Source organism: Polypterus senegalus, chromosome 9 (assembly GCF_016835505.1).
Source record: "Polypterus senegalus isolate Bchr_013 chromosome 9, ASM1683550v1, whole genome shotgun sequence".
NCBI classification, from domain to species: Eukaryota; Metazoa; Chordata; class Cladistia; order Polypteriformes; family Polypteridae; genus Polypterus; species Polypterus senegalus.
Window position 1 is genome coordinate 136,684,500 of NC_053162.1, and position 22,233 is coordinate 136,706,732.

The window sequence follows — 22,233 nt, forward strand, 5'->3', positions numbered from 1 at the left end:
ACGCCCTGGTCTGGTGTGTAATTACCTTCCTTCAGGCTGCCTCTCATCCGCATGTGTGTTACACCTCATACATACAAAGTCAGCATGGTAGAAATACTCTTTCAGGTTCATTATCAAAGATTTTAGATCCTCAATCAATTAACCAAAGTCAACTTCTTAATGTGGCTGCCAATATTTGCTTGGACAGCCATTCTTAACTCATTTATACCGCATGTTCCATTATTGGAACGACAGTCACGTTGGAGTTATTTATATCCTACTGCTCAAGGCCATCGCCAGGCTCCAACTTTTCACGCACGTCTGCTTCCTGGGGGTATACCTTATCACGTCGTGCACAGAGTTAGTCAGTGTGCTGCAGATATTGGTGTGCTGGGATCTCCTCAAGAAGTGATGTGAATTTTCTCACATTTTTAAAGAACCATCTGAAGACAGGTAGATATAACTTTGCTGCACTACGTCATATACTAACATTTTTTTTTCTATTACTTCTCTACTAGTTATGTTATTGTGCTGTAAAAAAAACTACCTAAGTTATCATTGTTGTATTGGTTATGGACTTCACATTTTGCGTGTTCCATTTTTGGAGCACCAGATTAAACCCCTACCAGTAGGACTAATAATATATATTTTTCCCTTTACAGTTGAAGATCTCTCTGAAAATGCCTCAAGCTCTGTCTTTACATGAAATAGCTGACCTGCTATAGACAGATGACACCATTGAAGCAAGTGCTATAGTGATACAACCACCTGCAAATGCTACATCGCCTGTTTCTGATGAGGACTCAGGAGATGAAGAAGATGGAACAATAAATAATCTGCCAGGTTCTTTGCTGCACGCACCTGGGTATCTTATTCAAGATGGCAGTGATAAGGAGTCCGACACAAGTGATCTCACATACCTGAAGATAACTCCCCGATGATTAAGTTCCATCAACCTCTACTGCTCTGCAACCTCCTCCATCAAAGAAGAAGAAAATGACAAAAATTGTTCGGAAATGGAAAAAGGCTGACCTAACTGCACAACCTGTAGCAGGTAGAGTTATAGAACCACCAAACGATTTCTTCACTGAAACCAGAATTCCCACAGAAATTTTTTAACTTTTTCTTGATGACGAAACCGTTGAACTCATTGTCAGATACTCCAACTTATATGCTGCAAGTAAGGGTGTAAATCTGGGATTGACTAGTACTGAATTTAAATGTTTTCTCAGAATTATTTTTCTGAGTGGTTACGTGTCAGTTCCTAAAAGAGGCACGCATGCTCTGGGAATGAAGAACAGATGCGGATAATGTACTCGTTAGTGCTGCCATGAGACGTGATCACTTTGAAACCATATTTTCTAATTTGCATGTTGCTGACAATGCCAATTTGGATCCAATGGACAAGATTCCCAAGTTGCGACCTCTCATAAACAAACTCAATGATCGATGCATGAAATTTGTTCCAAATGAAACATATTTCAGCTTTGATGAATCCATGGTTCCTTATTTTGGTCATCATGGGTGCAAACAATTTATTCGCGGAAAGCCCATTTGGTTTGGCTTCAAGTTTTGGTGTGGTGCCACTCGTCTGGGCTACATTTGCTGGTTTCAGCCATATCAGGGTAAAAACCCAAATAATAAACATGAGGAATATGGTGTCGGTGCATCACTTGTCCTGCAGTTTAGTGAGGCACTTGTACAGGCACACCCTGGACAATACCATTTTGTATTTGATAACTTTTTCACCAGCATTGCACTTCTGGATAAGCTAAGTTCAATGGGACATCAGGCAACAGGTACAGTGAGAAAGGATCACATTGACAAAACACCACTGAAATCAGATGTAGTGCTAAAGAAAAAAGAAAGAGGCACATTCGATTATCCAATTGATAGCAAAGGCAATATTGTATGCAGATGGCATGATAACAGTGTTGTCACTGTTGCCTCATCTGGTGCTGGTATCGATCCCTTGTGTCTTGTCAATCGTTATTCCCAGAAACTGAAAAAGAAGATCCAAGTCCAGCAGCCAAACATGATCAAAGTCTATAACCATTTCATGGGAGGCGTAGACAGAGCTAATGAAAACATTAATAAGCATCGGGCATCAATCCATGGAAAGAAATGGTATTCAAGTCCTCTGTTGTTCTGTTTCGAATTGGCCTTATAAAATGCATGGCAACTGCATAAAACATATGACAAGAAGCCAATGGATCTTCTGGAGTTTCGCCGACGTATAGCATACCATTATTTGGAGAACCACAGTAATCCTGCAGACCCTGGCCGAACAGGAAGACCTTCTCAGAAGCGCAACATTGATTCACGTTATGATGGCCTGAATCATGTGATAGTCAAACAGGGAAAGCGAACACGGTGTGCTCAATGTCATAAGAACACCACATTTCAATGTGAAAAATGTGATGTTGCCTTACATGTCAAATGCTCTGCTGGATAACACACTGAATAGCAGGAATTTACCATCTCCTGAGATAAGAAACATAATTTTATACGTTATGTGTAATGTAAGAAGTGGATTTACCTAGTGTTCCAATTTTGGAATGCCACGTAACTCAACAATGGAATGTAATACATTTTTTTCTCTTCAAATTCTTGTTCCTTATATTTTTCTACGCAACATATGTGAATTTCATGCACAAACTCAAAAATGTCATCCTTCGGCATAAATGGGTTAAGTGTGTGGGGACCTTTCTATAATCACAGTGGGAGAGCCAATGATATTTGAGATACTCGACTAAACAGTGATTGGCAGAAATACTGTATCTGATGGTGAAGCACATTGGCAGTGGTTTGATTTCCAGAATTTTGTTTGCTTTAAAAACTTGATGCACTTGATGCTCTCAGGTATACTTCCAAAAGTATCTTGTTCACTGACAATTTTACTTTGATAGTAATCCATTTTTTGGCTTTCTTGTTTGCAGTTTTATTGAATTTTATTTACAAAATGAATACTGCATTGTAACTTTATTTGCTTTGTAAAGTATCTTGCAATGGATGTATTTATGGTCAAAAAAGTTCACCAGAAGATAGTGAATTGGTTGAAGATGTTTGATTGGTCACAGGAAGCAGCAATTCTACTTTTTCATCACTGTTTGTTATGGCAATTCCCTCTACTGAAGACAAGCAACAACTAGATGGGCTGGTGTGCACTATTTCTAAAATCATTGGCTGTCACATTCCCTCTGTGGATTCCATGCAATTGTGCACACTGGAACTTCAAATTCATAGTAATCTCATCCAGTATGTTGCCCTCTGACCATCCTTTTTTCAGTCTCCTTTTATCTGTTCAATGTTGTAGGTTAATCAGGACCAAGACCACTTCATAAAACACTCCCTAAAAACTGTGCAATTCATCCATTTACCATCTTGAATATGTTTAAGGGTGTCTGTGTTAAAATTGGTTGTGTGGGGACTGTTGGGTTTATTTAACCAAAAAAATTCAATGTAGCCAACCTTGATAATTCATGTTCCTCTACTGGAAGACACAAATCCTCCACTGGTCAGTCAGCTCTTATATTTGCGTGCTCCCGAACCAATCCACACACAGTGTTTTTGTGCTTTTCAGATTGCTCCCTTTTTAATTCCCTTTCCCAATTCTCCTGTACTTTTCAAATGTGCTCCTACTGCCTACAGTCCATCCCCTCACGTCATACACCAGTGTGTTTGGCCTCCTTCTACTCTTAAAGTGATATCCTGAAAATACTGAATTCCTTGGACACATATTTCAAAGGAACGATGTGGCAGAAATAGACAAAGTGAACAAAATATGTAGCAACTGTTACATTAAAGCAAAAGAGCTGAAACATGTTAATGGTTTCTATATAGGAAATATTCACTCTACTAATCTACTCATTGTGTTAAAAATAAATTATGGAATGCAACTTAACTTATAACATAGAACATAGAAACTCAAATTAAATTACTCTTTCTCAGTGACTAACACCCTACATGACAAGTAGTGCTGAAGCAAGAAAAACAACAAAACGTTTTTATTATAAATAATTAACAAATTACAATGTAATTTTACAGCAAATAATTTAAATTTAAGAACAATTTCCTATTTACTTGAACATCCTGTAGCTTCTTAATTTCAAGAGAAGTGCATGGTTACTTTGCCAGGCTTTCTTTGGCTGCCTTCCTTAATTCTCTGAAGTTGACTTTCATCAATAATCCCCTTGCATCTTCATATTGTGTGCATAGTGGCTCAGTAGTTGAAAACAAGCAGCCCGTTCCGGCTGAATAACTTGAACTTGTTTGACTTATCTTGACCTACTCTCTGCTCACGTTACAGTGTACCCACAACAAACTTTAAGATCTGTCAATTATAATTGGCTTAGCTTACAGATGGTCATATTCTCCCAAAGTAATAATTAGCCACTTTTATCGTGCACCATTTGACAGTGTTTGAAGATTACTGTACATTTTTTGTCAGATGCTAGGAATAATACCTTTTGAGATTTATTATAGCAAGGCCAAAGTTCTTTCATACACTAGAGAGAGCAAAGGGCATACAAATCTTGAATATGGGCATGAATAGCTGTTAGTGAAATGTGAAATGGTGTACCATTTGAAGGTGTTTATTACTCTTTAACAGATACACACCATGTTCCTCTCTTGTCCTTTGATAATCATCCCAAGGTAATCACAGTTCAGACAAGTGGTAATTAATGCCTAATGTTCGTGTTCTGGCATGGAGACAACCTGAAGAGGAAGCCATGTCTATTTAAAGGAATAACCTTGAGGAGGTGACAAATGCCTACTTTTCACAGCAGAAAAAACAGGGAACGCTTAACACTAAACTGTAAAATTTAAAAACTAGCACACTTAATGGCTTTCCCCATGACTCACAATGTAATAACCATTTTATCATCCACTCTTATGTTCTATTTTGGTTTTCCTTTCACTTGGTTTCTAAGCTTTTTGTCAACAGAACAAGCTACATGAACACTTAACAAACTCTTCTCTCCCCATCCTATAAGTTAAATTATAGGATTATTATTTACAGTTACATAGTGGTGAAGTAGAATTGCTACTTCACAGATCTCAAGCTGAGCTCAAGACCCATGCCATGTGTTTGGGTGGGATTATGCACTTGGTGAAGTGAGAGGTGGGGCGGATTATACTGTGAAGAAGTCTCATGTGCTCACAACTCAGTGGCTGCCACCTGCAACTCAAAAGTAGCTGAGAAATACTGGTTTAGGTGTATGTGTCTGTATGACTAGCTCTGTGCTCGGGGCTGCCAGGAAAGGCATTGTCCCCACCACGTAACTTGGCATTGGAAGAAGTTGGTATGAAAATGTATGTACAGTATGTACTTAGTTTATTCCAGGCATGAAATGCAAGAAAAAGCAACAACAAAATAAAAACTCACTGATCCAGGAGACGACCGGTATATTGTAGCACAAAAGCGCCAACCTGTTGTACAAAATGTAAGGATTCTCTGCGCCTAGTTGTAAACTGAAAATTGTTTCAAGGACTGGTATGAAAAATAAATTTGAAAGTAAAAGTTGGGATGAGTACACAAGTATATGTACATAGTTACAAATTGCTTACTTGTTGCTTTAAAGTGATAAATATATATTGTGTTTATATATATATATAAAAAACGAAAAGTTGGCAAGCTAAGTTAGCAGAGGGCAAAGCCCCCTAGTCTTTTAAAAAAAATGAAGCCTTATACTCGCTATTCTTCAGCTATTTCTTTAGACTCAATAATGCTAAGAACACCCTTAGTGCATAAGAGGTTATATGATTATTGGACCTAAACTGAACCATGCTAACGTTTTTTGTAATGTGTTGCAGGCCCTTAATGGCAAGAATGGATGTAAATTTACAAAAAAAATAAAGATGACCAGACTAAACATTAAACATGTTGTCTTTATACTATTTGTGATGGATTAAAAGTCACAATGAATTTTGAAATAACTGCTTTCTTTTTTTATTTGCATTTTCCATACTGGCCCAACTTTTTCCACTTTGGAGTTGTACTACATCAAAGACACAGGTATATTTTTATATATTAAATATTTTTGTGACAAGGAGTCTAAAAATAACAGTGATAATAAAATGTAGTTACATATTTTAGTATAAAATTACATAAAAACATGTTTTAATAGCACTAAATTGTTGTTACAAAACGGAGTCCAAATAGGCTTGTGGTGACTGATATAGCTTTCATTAATACCAGATTCCAACTTAAGCGATGCAGAAATTGTACTATTAAATTAGTTATTAGTTACTGTTGTTAGTTATTACATCAGGCTGTATTGGAGTTGTCTCCATGACAACTGAACTTTCCGAACAAATGTCCTTGAAGAATAAATGTTCCAGATGAGGAGCCGGATTATTTCATGCAGACAAACAGGCAGACTGGCAGACATGATGATAACAATAGATGCTGGGTTGTATGACAGTGCAAATGTTTTCACGGTGAGTCTTTAGTTCAAACCCAGGCCTTGTGACAATCTGTGTAGAGTTCTAAGGGCTTTCAGGTTAGGTTAACTGGCAGCACTGAACTGTGTAAATGTTCCCTGTGATGGACTGATGGCTCATACAGGGCTGCTTCCTTTAAGTCCCTGATGCTGCCTAAGCTCTGGCTTCATTATCATGCACTAATGCATATATTTACTCATTACAAAATGTAAATACTGTAAGTGCATGACAAGCAAACTTTAAAAAAGGTAACTGGAATTTTGTCTTACAAAATTATATATTCACAGATCTTCAACAGGTGTAATATTCAGAAAAGCTGTAACAAACTCAGCGTTTTTAAATCTCACTCACAAAAACAAGAAAGCATGGCAAAATTAACTCCATTACACAATACTTCTTATTTAACCAGGAAGACTTACTAAAATATCTTAATGAAACTTGATTGGCAGAGCATACATTCATTCAGTGCCAAAGCCACAAGGCTGTACAAAAATACTGTTATACGGTATAAACTAGGCATTAAATTGGAATAAATGCCACACAATTCTCAAAATTTACAACTCCTGACATATGGTTATGAACTATTTTATACCCCTGTAATTAGATTTATATGTTCGGTGAGGTTTTAGATTACAAATTCTTGGTGCAATGTTTCTGAAAATACTTTAGGAACACCAAAATACAAATATTTTTCATTGATCATAAATCATAAAGAAGTGACAATTATTTTCTCTTTATACCTCATGGGCATTACAGAAGTAGGTCTCTTTCCATATACTGTACTCACGCTTTAATCAAAATGATCCGAGTCACCTTACAAGATTGATAGGACTGTCTATAAAAAGCCCTTGACAACAATCTGCCTGATCTGCAGGTAAGTATATAAAATGTTTCTCTTGTAACTACCAACAGTGGTAGCAGAAACTTTGAGTGTTTCAGAATCGCCATCAATCAAGAAGAAAAGAAGAATTAAAAGATGTTATCTAAGAGTGACCAGAAGGCGTTGCTGCAGCTCTCTTCGGAGCAACAACTGAAGCTCCAGAGCTTTTCTATAGGAAAGTGCCCTGTCACTACACTGGTAAATAAGTCGGTAGCATTGACTGGCATGTCCCATGTGGGGATGCTGAAAACTGTCCACCAGAGTCACTTCCCTTACTGTTCCACAAGAGACCTGTCTGACCAAAGCATGGAATTCCAGCTCATCAAATGTTTCCGTTTCTACCCAAAAGCTGACATCATGGCTATATGAAGGAGGATATAATGAAAATTCTTTGAATAATGTCATATTGTTTCTGCCAAAACTGGAAAAAAAACGTTGATCCCAGGTCCACAGCATTCTCCAATCATTCACGTTAAAAATCAACATGGAAAGGAGGTTAAGATTTAAAGAGACGACACAAATCTGAAATTTAGTGTGTGTTGAGTTATGTGGCATAACAACTAAGCTTCCTATCAGCTGCTGCTGTTCACCAGAACCTTTAGTCTTGTAGCCAATGTAAATATGATATCGTGGATCTTCAGAATACTTCTGAAATGACAGTAGTCCTTCTCTTGGAAAAAGGATTTTACTGTCGGCCATGAGACTCACCACAGTGGAAATGGCACTCTCGAGGGAGACTTGTAGTTTACAAGCAGCCTCTGAATTTTTGGAAGGATCAAAAGCCTGAATCAGGAGAGCTTCATGAGAAGATGGAAGGCTGTTAGGAGAAACGGGACACCTTTTGAAAATTTGTCCACTATGAGCATAGATAGTATCTATCTCTAGGTCGTGTTGCTGCAAGATCTCTTTAATATGGACACGCAAAGAAGGCCGCAGTGCATAACCAATGCCGTTTTTAAGTTCAGGCTCTGAAGTGTCAGATCGTACTCCCTCTGCTTGTTCACACTCCTCCTCTGTATGGTAAATGGTATGATATTCTGCACAGGCTGCAGGAGTCTTGTCACCTGAATCCATGCTTTCCAGTAAGTTATCCTTTTTGATCTCAATGGGTCTGACCCAATATATATATGAAGGCAGTATGTCAAAGTCACAGTAAGAGAATGCAGAAGGAATACTTTTAAACAGCAAGGGATACTTCTTTTCAATTCTGTGCACTGGCCAGGTCAATCCCATCTCCTTTAGAAGTTCTTGTTGCAAGATATTCACAGGATGTTCAGAATGTTTGTCAAGAAAATTTCTAAAAGAAAAAAAAAATCTTTTGATTAAAAAAAACAATTTAAATATATTGAAACCTCCATTTTGCATGTTTGAAATCCATTTAAAATAAAAGGCGTTAAATGCAGGTTCAGTTGAAAAATTAAAAACGTCGTTTTTTAAATACAATATTTGTTTTGCTAACCTCAACCTCTTACTGCTAAAAACGTTCCATGAATATTTCTCACCAAACATCAGAAAACAGGGATGATTTACATGTGATAAAGTTAAATTGGGGTTCTTTACAGCATATGATGTACCTTTATTTAATACTAACTTGGGTAATGCTAATTTGATCAGTATTCTACACTGAGTTGCCAGTTTATTAGGCACACCTATCTACAATAGTAACATTATACCATTTTTGGTCTAAGGAACAACATAAATTTGTCAGGGCACAAATTCTTCAAGATGCTGGATATGTTCATGAATGTTGTACCATACATAAATTACCGTGTTGCACATTTGCTGCAAATTGGATGGCTAAATAATCTTGCTGCAAACAGCACTTTCCATCTCATCCCTAGCACACTTAGTCAGGATGAGATCTAAGGACTGTGCAGGACACCAAAGGAATTAAAACCTGATTTCATATTCCCCGAACTATTCAGTGACAATATGTACCTTGTGAGATTGTACATGATCTTGCTGGAAGTGTCCATAAGAGTGTAGATCTACTGTGGCCATGAAGAGATGAACTTCATGGCATGAAAGGTGAACTTTATCAATGATGTTCAGATGTATCTCACTGTTCAGAAAGTTCCAGGAAAACAATCCACCCACCTTCACACTGCTACCATCAGCCTGAATGGTTTCCACCAATTAGGGTGTTCCACGTTCCTTGTGCTAAATCCTGATCCTTCTATTTGTATGATGCACAAGGAACTTGGATTAACCTGCCCAAGCAACCCATAAACCACTCCTCAACATTTGTGATGCTTCTCTGTCCAGGGAAAATGTGCTTTCTTTATTCTTACTGATACCTTTAGCACCTGACAAGGTCTTTGGCTGTTGTCTAATAAGCTGTGCAAATAAGAAGACATTCTGTACACCAATGTTAAATTTGGATGTGATTTGCCTGGTTGTGACCCATTTGTTTGCTTGTGTGATTTTTACCATTCTCTTTTGGACTCTCTGTTCCATAAGCCATTTTTGTTTACAGGATCGCCTATCACTAGTAGTGTTTTGCTTTTCATACAATTCTTAGCAAACCCTTTAAACATTTGTTTGTGAAAAGCTTATGATGAGAAGCTACATCTGGCAAACTTTGTATCATCTACCATGCCATATTCTTCAAGTCACTTCTTTTACCCATTTTAAACTGAACACTAATTCATAGCGGAAACATGGGTCTGCCTAATTTATTACACACACTGTTATCATGTGGCAGAACATGTGTTGGAATGTATAATTTGTATGAAGGTGGTAATGTTCCTAATGAACTGGCAACTCAAAGTCTATGTAAGTGCTACCAACCACACATTTGTACTTTCATTGACAGATAGAAGCCCAAAACCTTCACTGCCATACTTCAGTTGACGAAGATTGTGTGTAAGTTGCTGTTCCTGGGGGGAAGAAAACAAATATCTTTTTTAAGTGCATTCATGTCAGATTTTTCAAAATGATAGTGCTCAGTGAGATCATTCATGGTAAACTATGATACCTTTCACATTTTCAGTAATCTATAATTAAAATTGTGGATACTCCACTCAAGTATTTTTTTAGGACCAATACTGGTAACTGATTTCAAGTTACAAAACCATTCTGGTAGATTTTTTTTCTCTATCCTTTACATTTTTTTTTAAATTTTAACACTAAGTGACCGCATAACCAGCTGTGTAAAAGCCTTATGTTCTGTATTAAATTGGTTAACTTGGCTAACATGCTTAACAAGTTTACACGTAAACTACACAAATTTGTCTTTTAAGCTAATAAGCCTACAGTATTGTTTACTTAGTAGTGAGAATAATTTTTTTAGCCATTTTTCTAAACTAAAAATGTGAGCTGCTGTACTAATCACAAGCTCGCTCACTCAGACAAGGAGTGTCCTTTTTAATTAAAGGACAATACTAAAAATTCAAAACTCCTTAAATCAGCTTTTCTTTTAATTACTGTTAGCGGGGCCCCTTTCCTTCCTCATTAAAGTTTGGCTGGACAACTGTTGTTCCTCTCCATGCACAGGACAGCTACGAAGATTCCCTTTTCTCAGATTATTACTCCACTTTCTTTAACATAAAAGCCAATAGTTCTGTCTTCACTCTCTCCTAAAGTCTTACTGCCGGTGCTCTGTTTACAGCAAGTTCCTTCAGCAAAATGATACCCACAGATCCTAGTGTACTATGATACTTTATGTAAAGAAGCATGAAAACTTATCTACCATTAAACTTAAAAAAACAGATTCTAAAAAATACATTTTTCAGATTGGCCAATTTACTGATCACCGAATGAGTCTATTGGAGTGAAAAAATCAGTTGATTTAAATTGGTGGCTGACCAATCAGTGCACCACTAATTAAAATCTATAATCAGATGGGCTAAAAATGGCAATCTGATTCATATGTTAAGTTTGTATTTTATTTTTTCACACACTAAAAAAGAACTAATTTTAATTTTTTTTTTGTGTGTGGAGAAAATAGCAAATCAACAGTTACCTCACATTTTTTTCCCAAAGGATGGACCGGAAATTCACATGTATGCAATGAAATAGGAAGGTGAGACATCACAAAATGTAACAGTGAACAAATTCACATTGCATCTGAATGTAGCATTCTGTTCACAGCCCCTAAACCACTTGTTAATTGAGTGATATTTATTATACTTCTGCCTTTCTGGGGAAACAATGTTAAAAGAAAAGAAATTATCTTAAGAAATATAAGTCAATCTGTGGCTTAATGTAGCAAAACTCAAGAATCTCTTCAAGTCCGTTTAAGGTAATACAAGAACACAGTAAATGTTACAGATAAGAGGAGATCATTCAGTCTACCACAAAGATCACAGAGGAAGGAAAGGTGTTCAACTGCAGCAACAAAATGATGAATATTAAAAACACTGAACTAACAAGTACTAGAATAGGCAATGTAATACATATATGACTGGTGGTGATGTATATTTTCTTCAAATTTTCATAGACGTAATTTTTCAAAATGATGCTGCCTCATAAATCTAACTATAAACTCTTGATAGCCTATTTAAGCACCTTGTGTGTAAATTAAATACCCCACATTAGGCATTTTACTTTTAGTAAATGTAATATAAACATGACTTGTCTTTAAGACAACCACTTTGTAGAACTGTGTATTTTTCCCTTTGATGTGGCTTTTTATTGCACCTCAATTGCTCTTGAACAGTTTCTGGGTCTGAAGAGCCGATTCAGATGCAAAAGCAACATGCGCTTCTCAGAAGAAGCTCTTTTATGATCTTTTTCACTTTTTATTCATTATAAATTCACAGCTTTTATAAACAGATTAATAAAGTAATCAAAAACTATCCTAATAATGATTCATGTTTTGAATTACTTGACTGAGTGGGGTGGTAGGAAGACAAAATAGAACTTGAAATAAAGGCAAAAAGTACCTTATGCCCTAGAGAGTGCTTCCAGTGAAACCACACAATCAATATGCATAGCCTTGCAGGTGCAGGTCAAAGCAACACTCATTCAATTGTCATTTAAATTTACACACACTATACATAAATTTCATGTACTGGAAAATTAAATAAAAATGAATGTTTTTACTCCAGAAATGTGCATTAAATGTGATTAGATGATTTTGAAGCAAAAACATATTTTTCATTAAGTATGTTAAATTAAATATGGTATGGTGCTTAGTAATGACCACCAAATTGTGAAGCATAATGCGTATGTCCCTGCCAAGTGTGCTTCAATTGCAGACACTATTTTTAGGCATGCTGCAAGCTATAATGATCAACAAGCACTTAACCTTCTAGTTTACATTTAAGTATACTGTACTAATTATTTTTTACTTTGAAAATGATATTAACTCATTATTAACTGAATGGGATTCATGATGTTCAATGGTGAAAGAAGCATCGCTTTCACCTGATCTAGTAAAATCCATATATTAAATTTCTTACCTGTTCATATATTCACAAAGGTCACCAGGCACCTGAAAGCTCACAAGCTCCTTACCAACCCTCTCTTCAATCACTACTGGCTTTGCTGGTAAAAACTGGAGACTTCTAGTAAAGATATGATTCAGTGCTGCTTCAGTGTGAAATGACTTATCTTGGCTCCTGATTAAAAACAGGCAGAAATAATTAATTTAATAAGTATATCATATCTTTAATAAGTATCTGACAATATATCCAAAAATACTCAAATATACGCATCATGTATGATCAGAAGGTACTTGGCTTTATTTAAAAATCATTCTTTCTCAAGCATTTTAGTCTGATTTCTATTAACGCTTTTTGGCATTTCTCTTATTGCTAATCAAATAAATGATAGCTCCATCAATCAGCCTTGCTGCTGAAGGAGAGAACAATTAGTGCAATGTTCTTCTACAATGGGGAGATACAATAATTTAGCCTTTAGCTGAACAGTTTGAAACTTTGTATTTTAGAACCACCAACAGCAGGGGATTCCAAAAATTAATATACACATATATGATGCCACCAAGAATAAATAATAGTGAACCCCAAAAAATGTAATCTAACAACTTTATTTTTTAAACTTTGCAGGAATTATGATCTTATTCAGCAGCAGATGTTTCAGGGAATTTGAAAATTCAAGGTGTTTAATTTAAGGGAATATATTTTATGAATGATTAGATTGATAATAAAGAAAAAATGGAAAACTATAGGACCAAGTGTTGCCCTGGTTAAGAAAATGTGTGTTAGTTGTCAGACATCTGAATAACAGGGAAGCAATATTTTGAATATGTTTTACTTAACATTTTCAGAATGGTACATAATATCTAGAATATCTGTTACTCCCCGCATTACTATGGTACAGGGACGTTCCTGAGTGACATTTATCACATCTTAGGAGCTCCTGGGCTTATATAATGTGCACACATGCTTAGGCATGCTAACCAGACAACTTTGTTTTAATCTTGAATGCATAGAATCTATAATATTGTTAAGAGGTCTTGTTGGTAGCAGTGCTTGAAGCAACCTGGAATCCGTACATCTGTTTAATCAATGAATCAATGATAGGATTTATCCAAGCATACACAGGTTCTATAAGTAAGTGCAACTGGGACAAAAAATGAAATGTATACAATAGCACTGGTCCAGTTTGCATGAACACTGTCAGGCAGATCAGTAAAGTTACATAGTAAAATGGTAAGGTTTGCATGAACATTATGTTATCGAATGCCACTAGAGGCCTGCACATTGGATTTGCAATAAAAAGATAATAAATAGACAGGGAAAAATCATGATAACAATGTGAGGCTTACATATCATTAAATGAAAAAGAAGGCAATAACCAGGCAGGGTCAGACCACAGGAGGCTTTTATTGTCATCACAGCAAAAACAAGAATGCCATAAATTGGTTTTTATGTCATAAAATGTTTTTTTTAGTTATACAAATAATTCAGCAGACTGAAAAATGTTGACTTTCTTTAGACTATGTGTTATGTGTATTGTGACACATGTCGCTTGTATGGAGGAAATTAGAGCTGCAGAAATGCCCTTATTGCCCACTGACCAGAAACTGGCCTATCCGTGAGGAACATCACCACAGAAGCACCAGCACATTAGACAACAGGTCATGGAGACTGCATCAGTGCTTTCCACCAATTAGAAAGAGGTGTTGCCCTTCACGCCATGGAATGGTTAAATCACATAATGTTACTCCTATGATCTGTAGTGATGTCAGGTATTACTGCTACAGATGGTGCAGAGATGCTTTCCAGAGACCACACTTGAAAGGCACATTATTGGACCAGTAGGTCTGTGTGGGGTACCATAATGCATCAGAGCTACCTGTCTTTGTAGCTTGTTGAGGATGGCTTGCTAAAGCTGTGATATGCTGACAACATCCATTAAACTAAAAAAAAAAAACTTTCGATGCCATCTTGCCTGGTAATATTTAAAAAAAAAAAAAGTTCAACCAAGTACTGCTGCAATTTGCTTTGAATATCTATGTGACATTAATACCCTTCTTTTGGAACATACCCTTAGAAATCATCTGCGCAATTCATGATTGATATGCAACAGCACACCATTTGTCCCATATATTATGCTGTGGCACAACATATAGCCAATTATATTTCCAACCACAGGGGTTTTACTAACACTAACAAACCTTTTTGGCGACCCTGCTCTGGTTTTGGAATCATTGCATGTTCATTTTATATAAACTAAACCAATGCTTCAGTGTGCAATTAATCTTTTCATGTAACATGTATTTAATCTTTTGAAATGAGAATTATTAAGTTTTAAAATAAACCCAGAGTAGTTAAGCAAGTGTATACATATTCAAGTTATTGTTACCCAAATACAGTATTACGTATGTGTTTTGTTATTTTCAGTTTTTTTTATTTTTCAAAACTGTTAGCTGCACTTGAGAAAACTTACCTATAGCCAGTACTTCTATAGCCATCACATTTAGAGGAATCAAATTGGCATATTTTGCTGAGAATAAAACCTGCCTCAGCAGCCATAGCTACCACCTGCCAGCTGTTATGCCATTCTCTCATTGGCTGGTCTGCAGGAGTGCCGCCTTGTCCATTACATAAAGCAATGTGCACCTCTCCATCTTGAGTAAGTACATCTGCACAACTGAAGACATAAAGACAAGTGCTATGGTATAAGTACAATAAGGAGCTTATCTTTATTTAACAGTTTATTCCATATTTAGGCTTCTTCTTTGTCCCACACAAAGATGTCTCAGTGATATATAAATGTTGAATGACACAGATCCAGTTTCAACAAATACATTTTTCCTCTACTGCTTTGCAAGTGAAGACAAATAGAAATTTATGTACTTTAATAGGAAAATTCAGTGTTTGACATTTGAGTGTAGGAGCTACATAAATGCTATTTTATTCCTCTAATAAGCATTTTACCCATCTCTTCATAAAACCCATTTAGAAACAAAATCTAAATTAGAAATAAACATGTCAGCACCTTCCCATTGCTACAATAGTACTGGTGCTCAAGTATATTTTCTGTCAGATATGCCCTATCTAGTGTTGCTCCCTGTCATACATCCAAAACTACCAAGATCGGACCTGACGCTCTGTGACTCTAGAATTAGATTCATTTTTACTTTTTTTTTTTTATCTAGAGATGTGCTTATTATTTCTTACCATGAAGGCCAATGGTAAAAGAAGCTGCTTCTACTAAGTTCTTTTTAGAATGAAAGAGAACCACTAAATGAACCCATAGAGGCAAAAACTATTTTTTACTTATTTCCAATAACTGACAATTAAAAAATGTAGTGCTGACCGTCAATACACTGTTTATTGCACAGTATATCAATGAGATTTTCAGTGCATTTTAGCCCATTTTGAACATACAGTTTTGGGAGAAAAGTACTAATGATTAACAAGGAAAATAAAAGATACACAAATAATTTGGAAATAGGAAAGCTCCTACTTAAACTGTTATAACAAGCCCATAGAGTCTCACAAATTGTTACCTTTCAGTTAGTTCATAATCCAGGACACTGCAAAGGGGTCTACATATATCACCTTCAGATTATTTATACCCAAAGAAGCTGCACAGAGTTAAAGGCACTTAAGAAGCCTTCTTTTTTCCAGACCATAATGAAAATTTTGCCCAGCATGTAGATAACAGCCTCATCTACATACATCTGTGTGTGTGTGATATAAAAAAAAAAAAACTGTGAGGAAATGAAGTGATCTGTAGTTTAATCAGGGTGTCACAGTCTTTTTTTTCAGGTTCAGTTACCTCAAAGTTTTAATGATGTGCAATGGTTGAGCTACTGGCCTGCAGTCATTAAAAGCTTCAGGATGGCATTTTTAGGTGTTTGAACTATGCAAGATGTCGTCCGTAGTTGTAGCCTCCTCTGTAGGATCAGGGAAAGGGTGATTAGGTACTAAAAGGACCCTACAAAGCTGTCTGGCAAATTCCTTCATTATGCTAATGTCATCAGGCCCAACAGTCTTGCCAGTGGAAAGCTTCTCCAGCTTTCCCCTCACCTGATCACCTAAGTGGACAGACTGAGAGGGAAGAGAGGGCACAGGCTTCAGAAAATGAATAATTGAAAAATGTGTCAAATTTTTATTATTTGTAGATGCTGCCATATTATAGTGCAATATTCAGACAACAAAAATATAGATATATAAAAGCTTAAAAAAAAAAAAAGCCAATCATGTCCCAAAGCTACCTGTACCTATTTCACAAAATTTCATGCGAGTTTCAAAGAATGCATTCAAATGGATTCATAAACCTGACAAAAGGGGGAAAAAAGAGACAAGAGTGAGGCCAGCTCATTTAAATTCTACCTAGAGCTTAACAGTACAAGCCTATTTGCAACTGCAGTCACAATAAACGCTTGCATAACACAAATTTCTTACACACTTTTTCTTACTAACATAAGAACATATGTTCATTCAAACTCAATTGTCTAGCTAATAGTCAAGATGTTCCAAAATCTCATCCAAATACTTCTTAACCACTTAAAGGTTCTCAAGGTTTCTACTTAAAGTACGTGACAAAGCAGTCTGTTTTAAATTCCCACAGCTCATTGTATATAGAAGTTCTTTGGTGTTAATTGCACTTCCAGTTAATTTCAACATATGTGATTCGCCATTTAGTCGAAAGAATTTAGCTGGATCTACTTAGCTAAACAAATTTAAAGACCTGGATTAGATCCCCAAGCTATCTCCTCTGCTCAAGACTAAACAAGTTAATTATCTGGCCCTTTTAGGGTAGGACTTGTCCTTAGGTTCTGGTATGCACTTAATTCTTCACCTCTGCACAGCTTCAAGTGCTGCTATGTCTTTATTGTAGTGTGGTAACCAGAACTGCATGCAGTACTCCAGAGGTGGTCTCACTAGTCCATTATATAGTCTGAATGCAACAACAAGTCAAGTTAAGTTGGGGAGCATGCACTGGTACAGTGTGTTGCCACACCCACAACACAGCGAAACAACTCGGGATCCCAGTTTGCAACCCCCCCAGGCAGACACGTGCTCCAGTCATCCAGTCCACCATGATACAATAATATTTTACTTGCCTTTTTAAATCAACCATACACCCACCCATTTTCTAACCCGCTGAATCCGAATACAGGGTCACGGGGGTCTGCTGGAGCCAATCCCAGCCAACACAGCGCACAAGGCAGGAACCAATCCTGAGCAGGGTGCCAACCCACCGCAGGACACACACAAACACACCCACACACCAAGCACACACTAGGGCCAATTTAGAATCGCCAATCCACCTAACCTGCATGTCTTTGGATTGTGGGTGGAAACCGGAGCGCCCGGAGGAAACCCACGCAGACACGGGGAGAACATGCAAACTCCCTTTTTAATCACTTCTCCCCTAAATCCTTTTCAGAGGGTACTTCCTATAGAACAGTATCTTGTATTTATAATTGACAATTGTTCCTCTAGTCCACATGCAGCACTTTGCACTTTAACAAAGTACTTCAATCTATCATAAATTGGATTTATGGCTTATAAAATGTGGACAGCACATATTTTAAAGTCTTGTTTCAGCTGTAAAACGTCACTTCGTATTTAATGCTGCCTGCCTTTTTTCTACTCTTTTGCCATTTTTGGGAGATCCAAACTCTTTGTGCATTTTATAAGTGGATACTGTAGTAATCATACAGTAATCCTACAATGCAAACCCAGTCAAGAGATCAAATATCAAATAAAAGGAACAAGTGAGCAGCATTGGTGAATAATAACCTAATTAGAATTTAACATTACATCACTGTAAAACATCCCATCACCACAAAAATATAATTAGTCCCCAAAATTTCTCATGTAATAAAAAGTGTAGATTATGGGAGTGTGAAATTTCGGAAGAGCCTTATCTTTAATGACAGTATTTACAAGTGTTTAAGAACAATAAAACACCTAAGAGTAACCTCAGATGTCATGTGCTGTAATTTAAAGCACACTAACAGCAGTGCGTTTGAGACTGTCAAATGAGAAGAGTTTCTAAAACCATGAGCAAATTTCAGATTAACAACATTTGGAAACTGGAGGAATGAAAATGACTTTACAGTAGCATAAATAAAAATGTTTTTATATCAGGAACAAATAGGTATCTGCCACCCTTGAAGTGGACAAAATAAGTAGCCAGTAAAACAGTCTGCCTAGGTTTGATTAAAGCTTGCTACTTTAACTTTTACACCAAGTGTCCAGGGGCAGCGTCACAGTGTGAAATTTGGCCTTCTCTGTCAAAAACCTTTGAAAGGGTCAGGTTGCAGACCTTTAGTGTCAGACCCTTCTGTGGCTCCTTTAGCCACAAGACCCTATGAGGTCATTCAAAGACCTGTGGCTATAGGTGATAGTAACATAGGAAGGTCCACCATCTGTTAAAAATGGATAGGACATTGATGATCAGTGTTCTTAGATGCCTTCCATTTTTATAATTAGGTTTCTTTGCTGGATCTTTTGTAACACGCATGTACGCCACTATATTTTATTATTAAATTTTGTTGCAGAATTTGCTAATGTTTTGTAGATCGTGTGTCAAAAACATTTTAAAGTTGCCAAACTCAACAAGGTAAGTTTCAAAGTATATGATCGTCAGATGGAAATATTATAGTAATTGTGTTGAACTGGGGAAGCATGTTGCTGCAATGCCTTGTAACAACGGGACTGGAGTTTAAGTCGTAACAAGGGGACTGGAGTTTAAGTCTTGGGTAAAACCTGTGTGGAGTCTGTATGTTTATGTTTTCTCCACGTGTGCATGAGTTTCCTTCAGGTTCTTGGATTTCTTTCCACGGTTCTTTGACATACAGCTTAGGTGGATTTGTGATGCTAAATTGACCACAATGTGTGTGTGTGTGTGTGTATATGTGTTTTCATCCACGTTTGTATGTGCAATCACATGACGGCAGGGTGCATGACGCTTGCTGGAATAGGCACCAGCTGAACCACAACACTGGTCTGGATAAGAAGGTTGAGAAAAACCAATTTATGACTGGATGGATATGTTAAATTCTGGTACTGTGCCATGGAAATAATTGGAGAATATGAAAGTATTTTTAGTCTCACAAAAGATTATAGAATATTTAACCTGAAAGTTCTCTTACATACTGGCTCAGTAAACACACATAAACTTGGCTGGTTAAACACACACACACAGTGTACTCAAGTTGAGAAGATTTCCTCTAAATTGTTATAAGTTTACAAAAAAAAAAATGCAAAATTCAGTTTTTCATCTTACACACCTCAGAAAGAAGCTGGCCAACAGCATTCGATTTTTCTTCACACCTGCCTTTCTTCCATAGTGAGGGAAGTTAAAAATAATGCAGTTAAACTTCTTGTCTGCCAGGCAAGGGAACTCAGCCAGCTTAGTAGAGTCCACATTGAAGAACACCTCAGCTCCTGAAGTACAAAGCAAGCAAGAGATAGATACATCAATAACCCAAACAACTCTAGTAATGGAAGGCCAATGCTCTCTTAATTGAGCAATCTATTTTATCTTGCATTCATCCCATTACATGTAGCTCATAGCTTAAATATCTTTTGTACAATAGAAAGTTGCAGATCCGATACCAGTCTTGGGTACACCGTGTGGCCCTGAGCAAGTCACTTAACCCAATTCTAAAAATAAGATTGCATATAAAACACTGTAATACACCTTTGAGATTATCTGGATTGAAGAATACCATGCAGCGTGGGCATTTTATTTATGAAGAAATATCTAGGAGTTAAAAATAGTTGTATTAGTTTGTCACATAAAATAGATTACAAAAGGGGAGTTCTAAATTTAACTGTGCATTTTTTTATTGTTACTAAGAATATTAGATAAAAATTCTGCCCTAAGGAAACATGGAGACACATAGGTTAATTGCTGCTTCCACACGGCTCCAGAGAAACTGAATGTGGAGTTTATATGTTCTCTAAATGTCTGTTGTTTTCATTCAGGTGACTCAATTTCCACACCTTCACAGAAAAAGGTGTGCTTTAGGTTTTGTCCGGTAAGAGTGATTGTGAGTGCTTGTACAGTAACACTTGAAAGTTTGTGAACCCACTGCATTCAGTTGAGATTTTATTATTTTTTTAAAACCACCAAATAAATATTCAATCAGAACTTGTCACTTTCTAATTGAAGTATAATTTATTTACCAGTGAGTTATTTAAAAGAAAACCCATACATTAAAATAATACTCACTGTATAAGGAAATTGTGTCCTGTGTTGTGTGCATATCCAGGTCTGCAAAAAATAAGTAAACCTTTGGTTCTATGAGAAATATATCAAAGCTAAAAGGGATCAGCTGGGTCAGTGACAGAAGTTAACCAATTAAGAGAGTTACCCAATAAAATTAAACCTCTGAAATGATGCAATATGGATGAGAAAATATACGTAATTGCAAGAGAGCAATTTACTTAATCTCCTTAAGAGCCTTATATCATTTCTCAAATTAAAGAAACATCAACAGAACTTAAGAAAAAAGTGGTTGGTGAACTTCAATCTGGATAGGTCATTTCAAGCAGATTTGGACTCCAGAAATCCACCCTTAGACATATTAAACCAGTATACCAGTAGATAACGTTTAAAACAACTACCAAGAATGGAATGTCCGCCTAAAATTTAACTCAGGCCCTGAGAATAATGAAAGTAAAATAACATCCATAAATCTGCAAGCCTCCCTAGCTGCCTCCGGAGTTGCGGTGCAGAGATCAAAAATAAGAACTTCAAACAGAAATGACAAATATGGAAGGGTCATCAGGAAGAAGCCTCTTCTGTTTGGGTACAACAGAGCCAATTTTTAGTGAACAGCCAGCAAGGTCTACTGTTTTTCTAACTCTGGCCCTCGGTAACCTTACATTAGCTAGGTTTATATCCAAAAGATTTTATGCAAAAAATGTTTTAATGCTTTGGAATGTTTGCTGCTGCAGGCAAAAAAATGGCAATTGTCAGGAATATTTTGTAAATATCAAAAAAACATTTTCTGCTGTTTCAATAGATATATTTCAATACTTGAAATGTGTTTTAATGCTTTGTAATGTTTGTCGATGCAAGCAAAAAATGGGAATTGTCAGTAATATTTTACAAATAGCAATAAAAAGTTTTCTGCTGTTTCAATAAATATATTGCCAATACTTGAAATGTTTTGAAAAACTGTAGTGGAAAGATTTTTAATAGGAAAAAAATGCATTTTAGAATGAATTTTCTTTCAGTAATAGCAGTAGTATAGCTTGTCAAAATAATATCTGCAGTTTTCCATAATGTTCAATGTCACTTTCAGAAAATAAAATAATCACATTTCCTCATGGGCAATTGTAAAAACAGGATATACAATTTCATTCAAAAATGATATAGCTGGATTATTTGCACTTCCAGAAGTACCAACACAAATGTCTCAGATTTCAGTACTTGTCATCAACAAAACCTGAGGAATTACAGGTTCTTGTATTTTGTAATCTTTAATCATAAGGATGGCTAATGTAATTGTAGTAACCTTCAGTTGGGGGAAGCATCGGTAC

General features: G+C 36.4%; 1 protein-coding gene and 1 pseudogene across 3 annotated transcripts in view; one reads left to right on the top strand and one right to left on the bottom strand.

The window, feature by feature from the left end:
- The first annotated feature begins 650 nt into the window (after positions 1 to 650).
- On the top strand, positions 651 to 2,434 carry LOC120534915 (annotated as a pseudogene).
- A 1,537-nt stretch (positions 2,435 to 3,971) lies between these two features.
- fdxacb1 (ferredoxin-fold anticodon binding domain containing 1) overlaps positions 3,972 to 22,233 on the bottom strand; it is a 42,116-nt gene continuing 23,854 nt past the window's right edge. For all 3 annotated transcript variants that reach the window (XM_039763960.1, XM_039763961.1, XM_039763962.1), the window contains 4 exons: positions 19,971 to 20,127; positions 15,164 to 15,367; positions 12,712 to 12,870; positions 3,972 to 8,603 (listed from right to left, as the gene is read on the bottom strand). In XM_039763960.1, the coding sequence (XP_039619894.1) occupies positions 7,406 to 8,603; positions 12,712 to 12,870; positions 15,164 to 15,367; positions 19,971 to 20,127 (1,718 nt within the window). In that variant the 3' untranslated portion in view covers positions 3,972 to 7,405. The remainder of the gene's footprint in view (positions 8,604 to 12,711; positions 12,871 to 15,163; positions 15,368 to 19,970; positions 20,128 to 22,233) is intronic.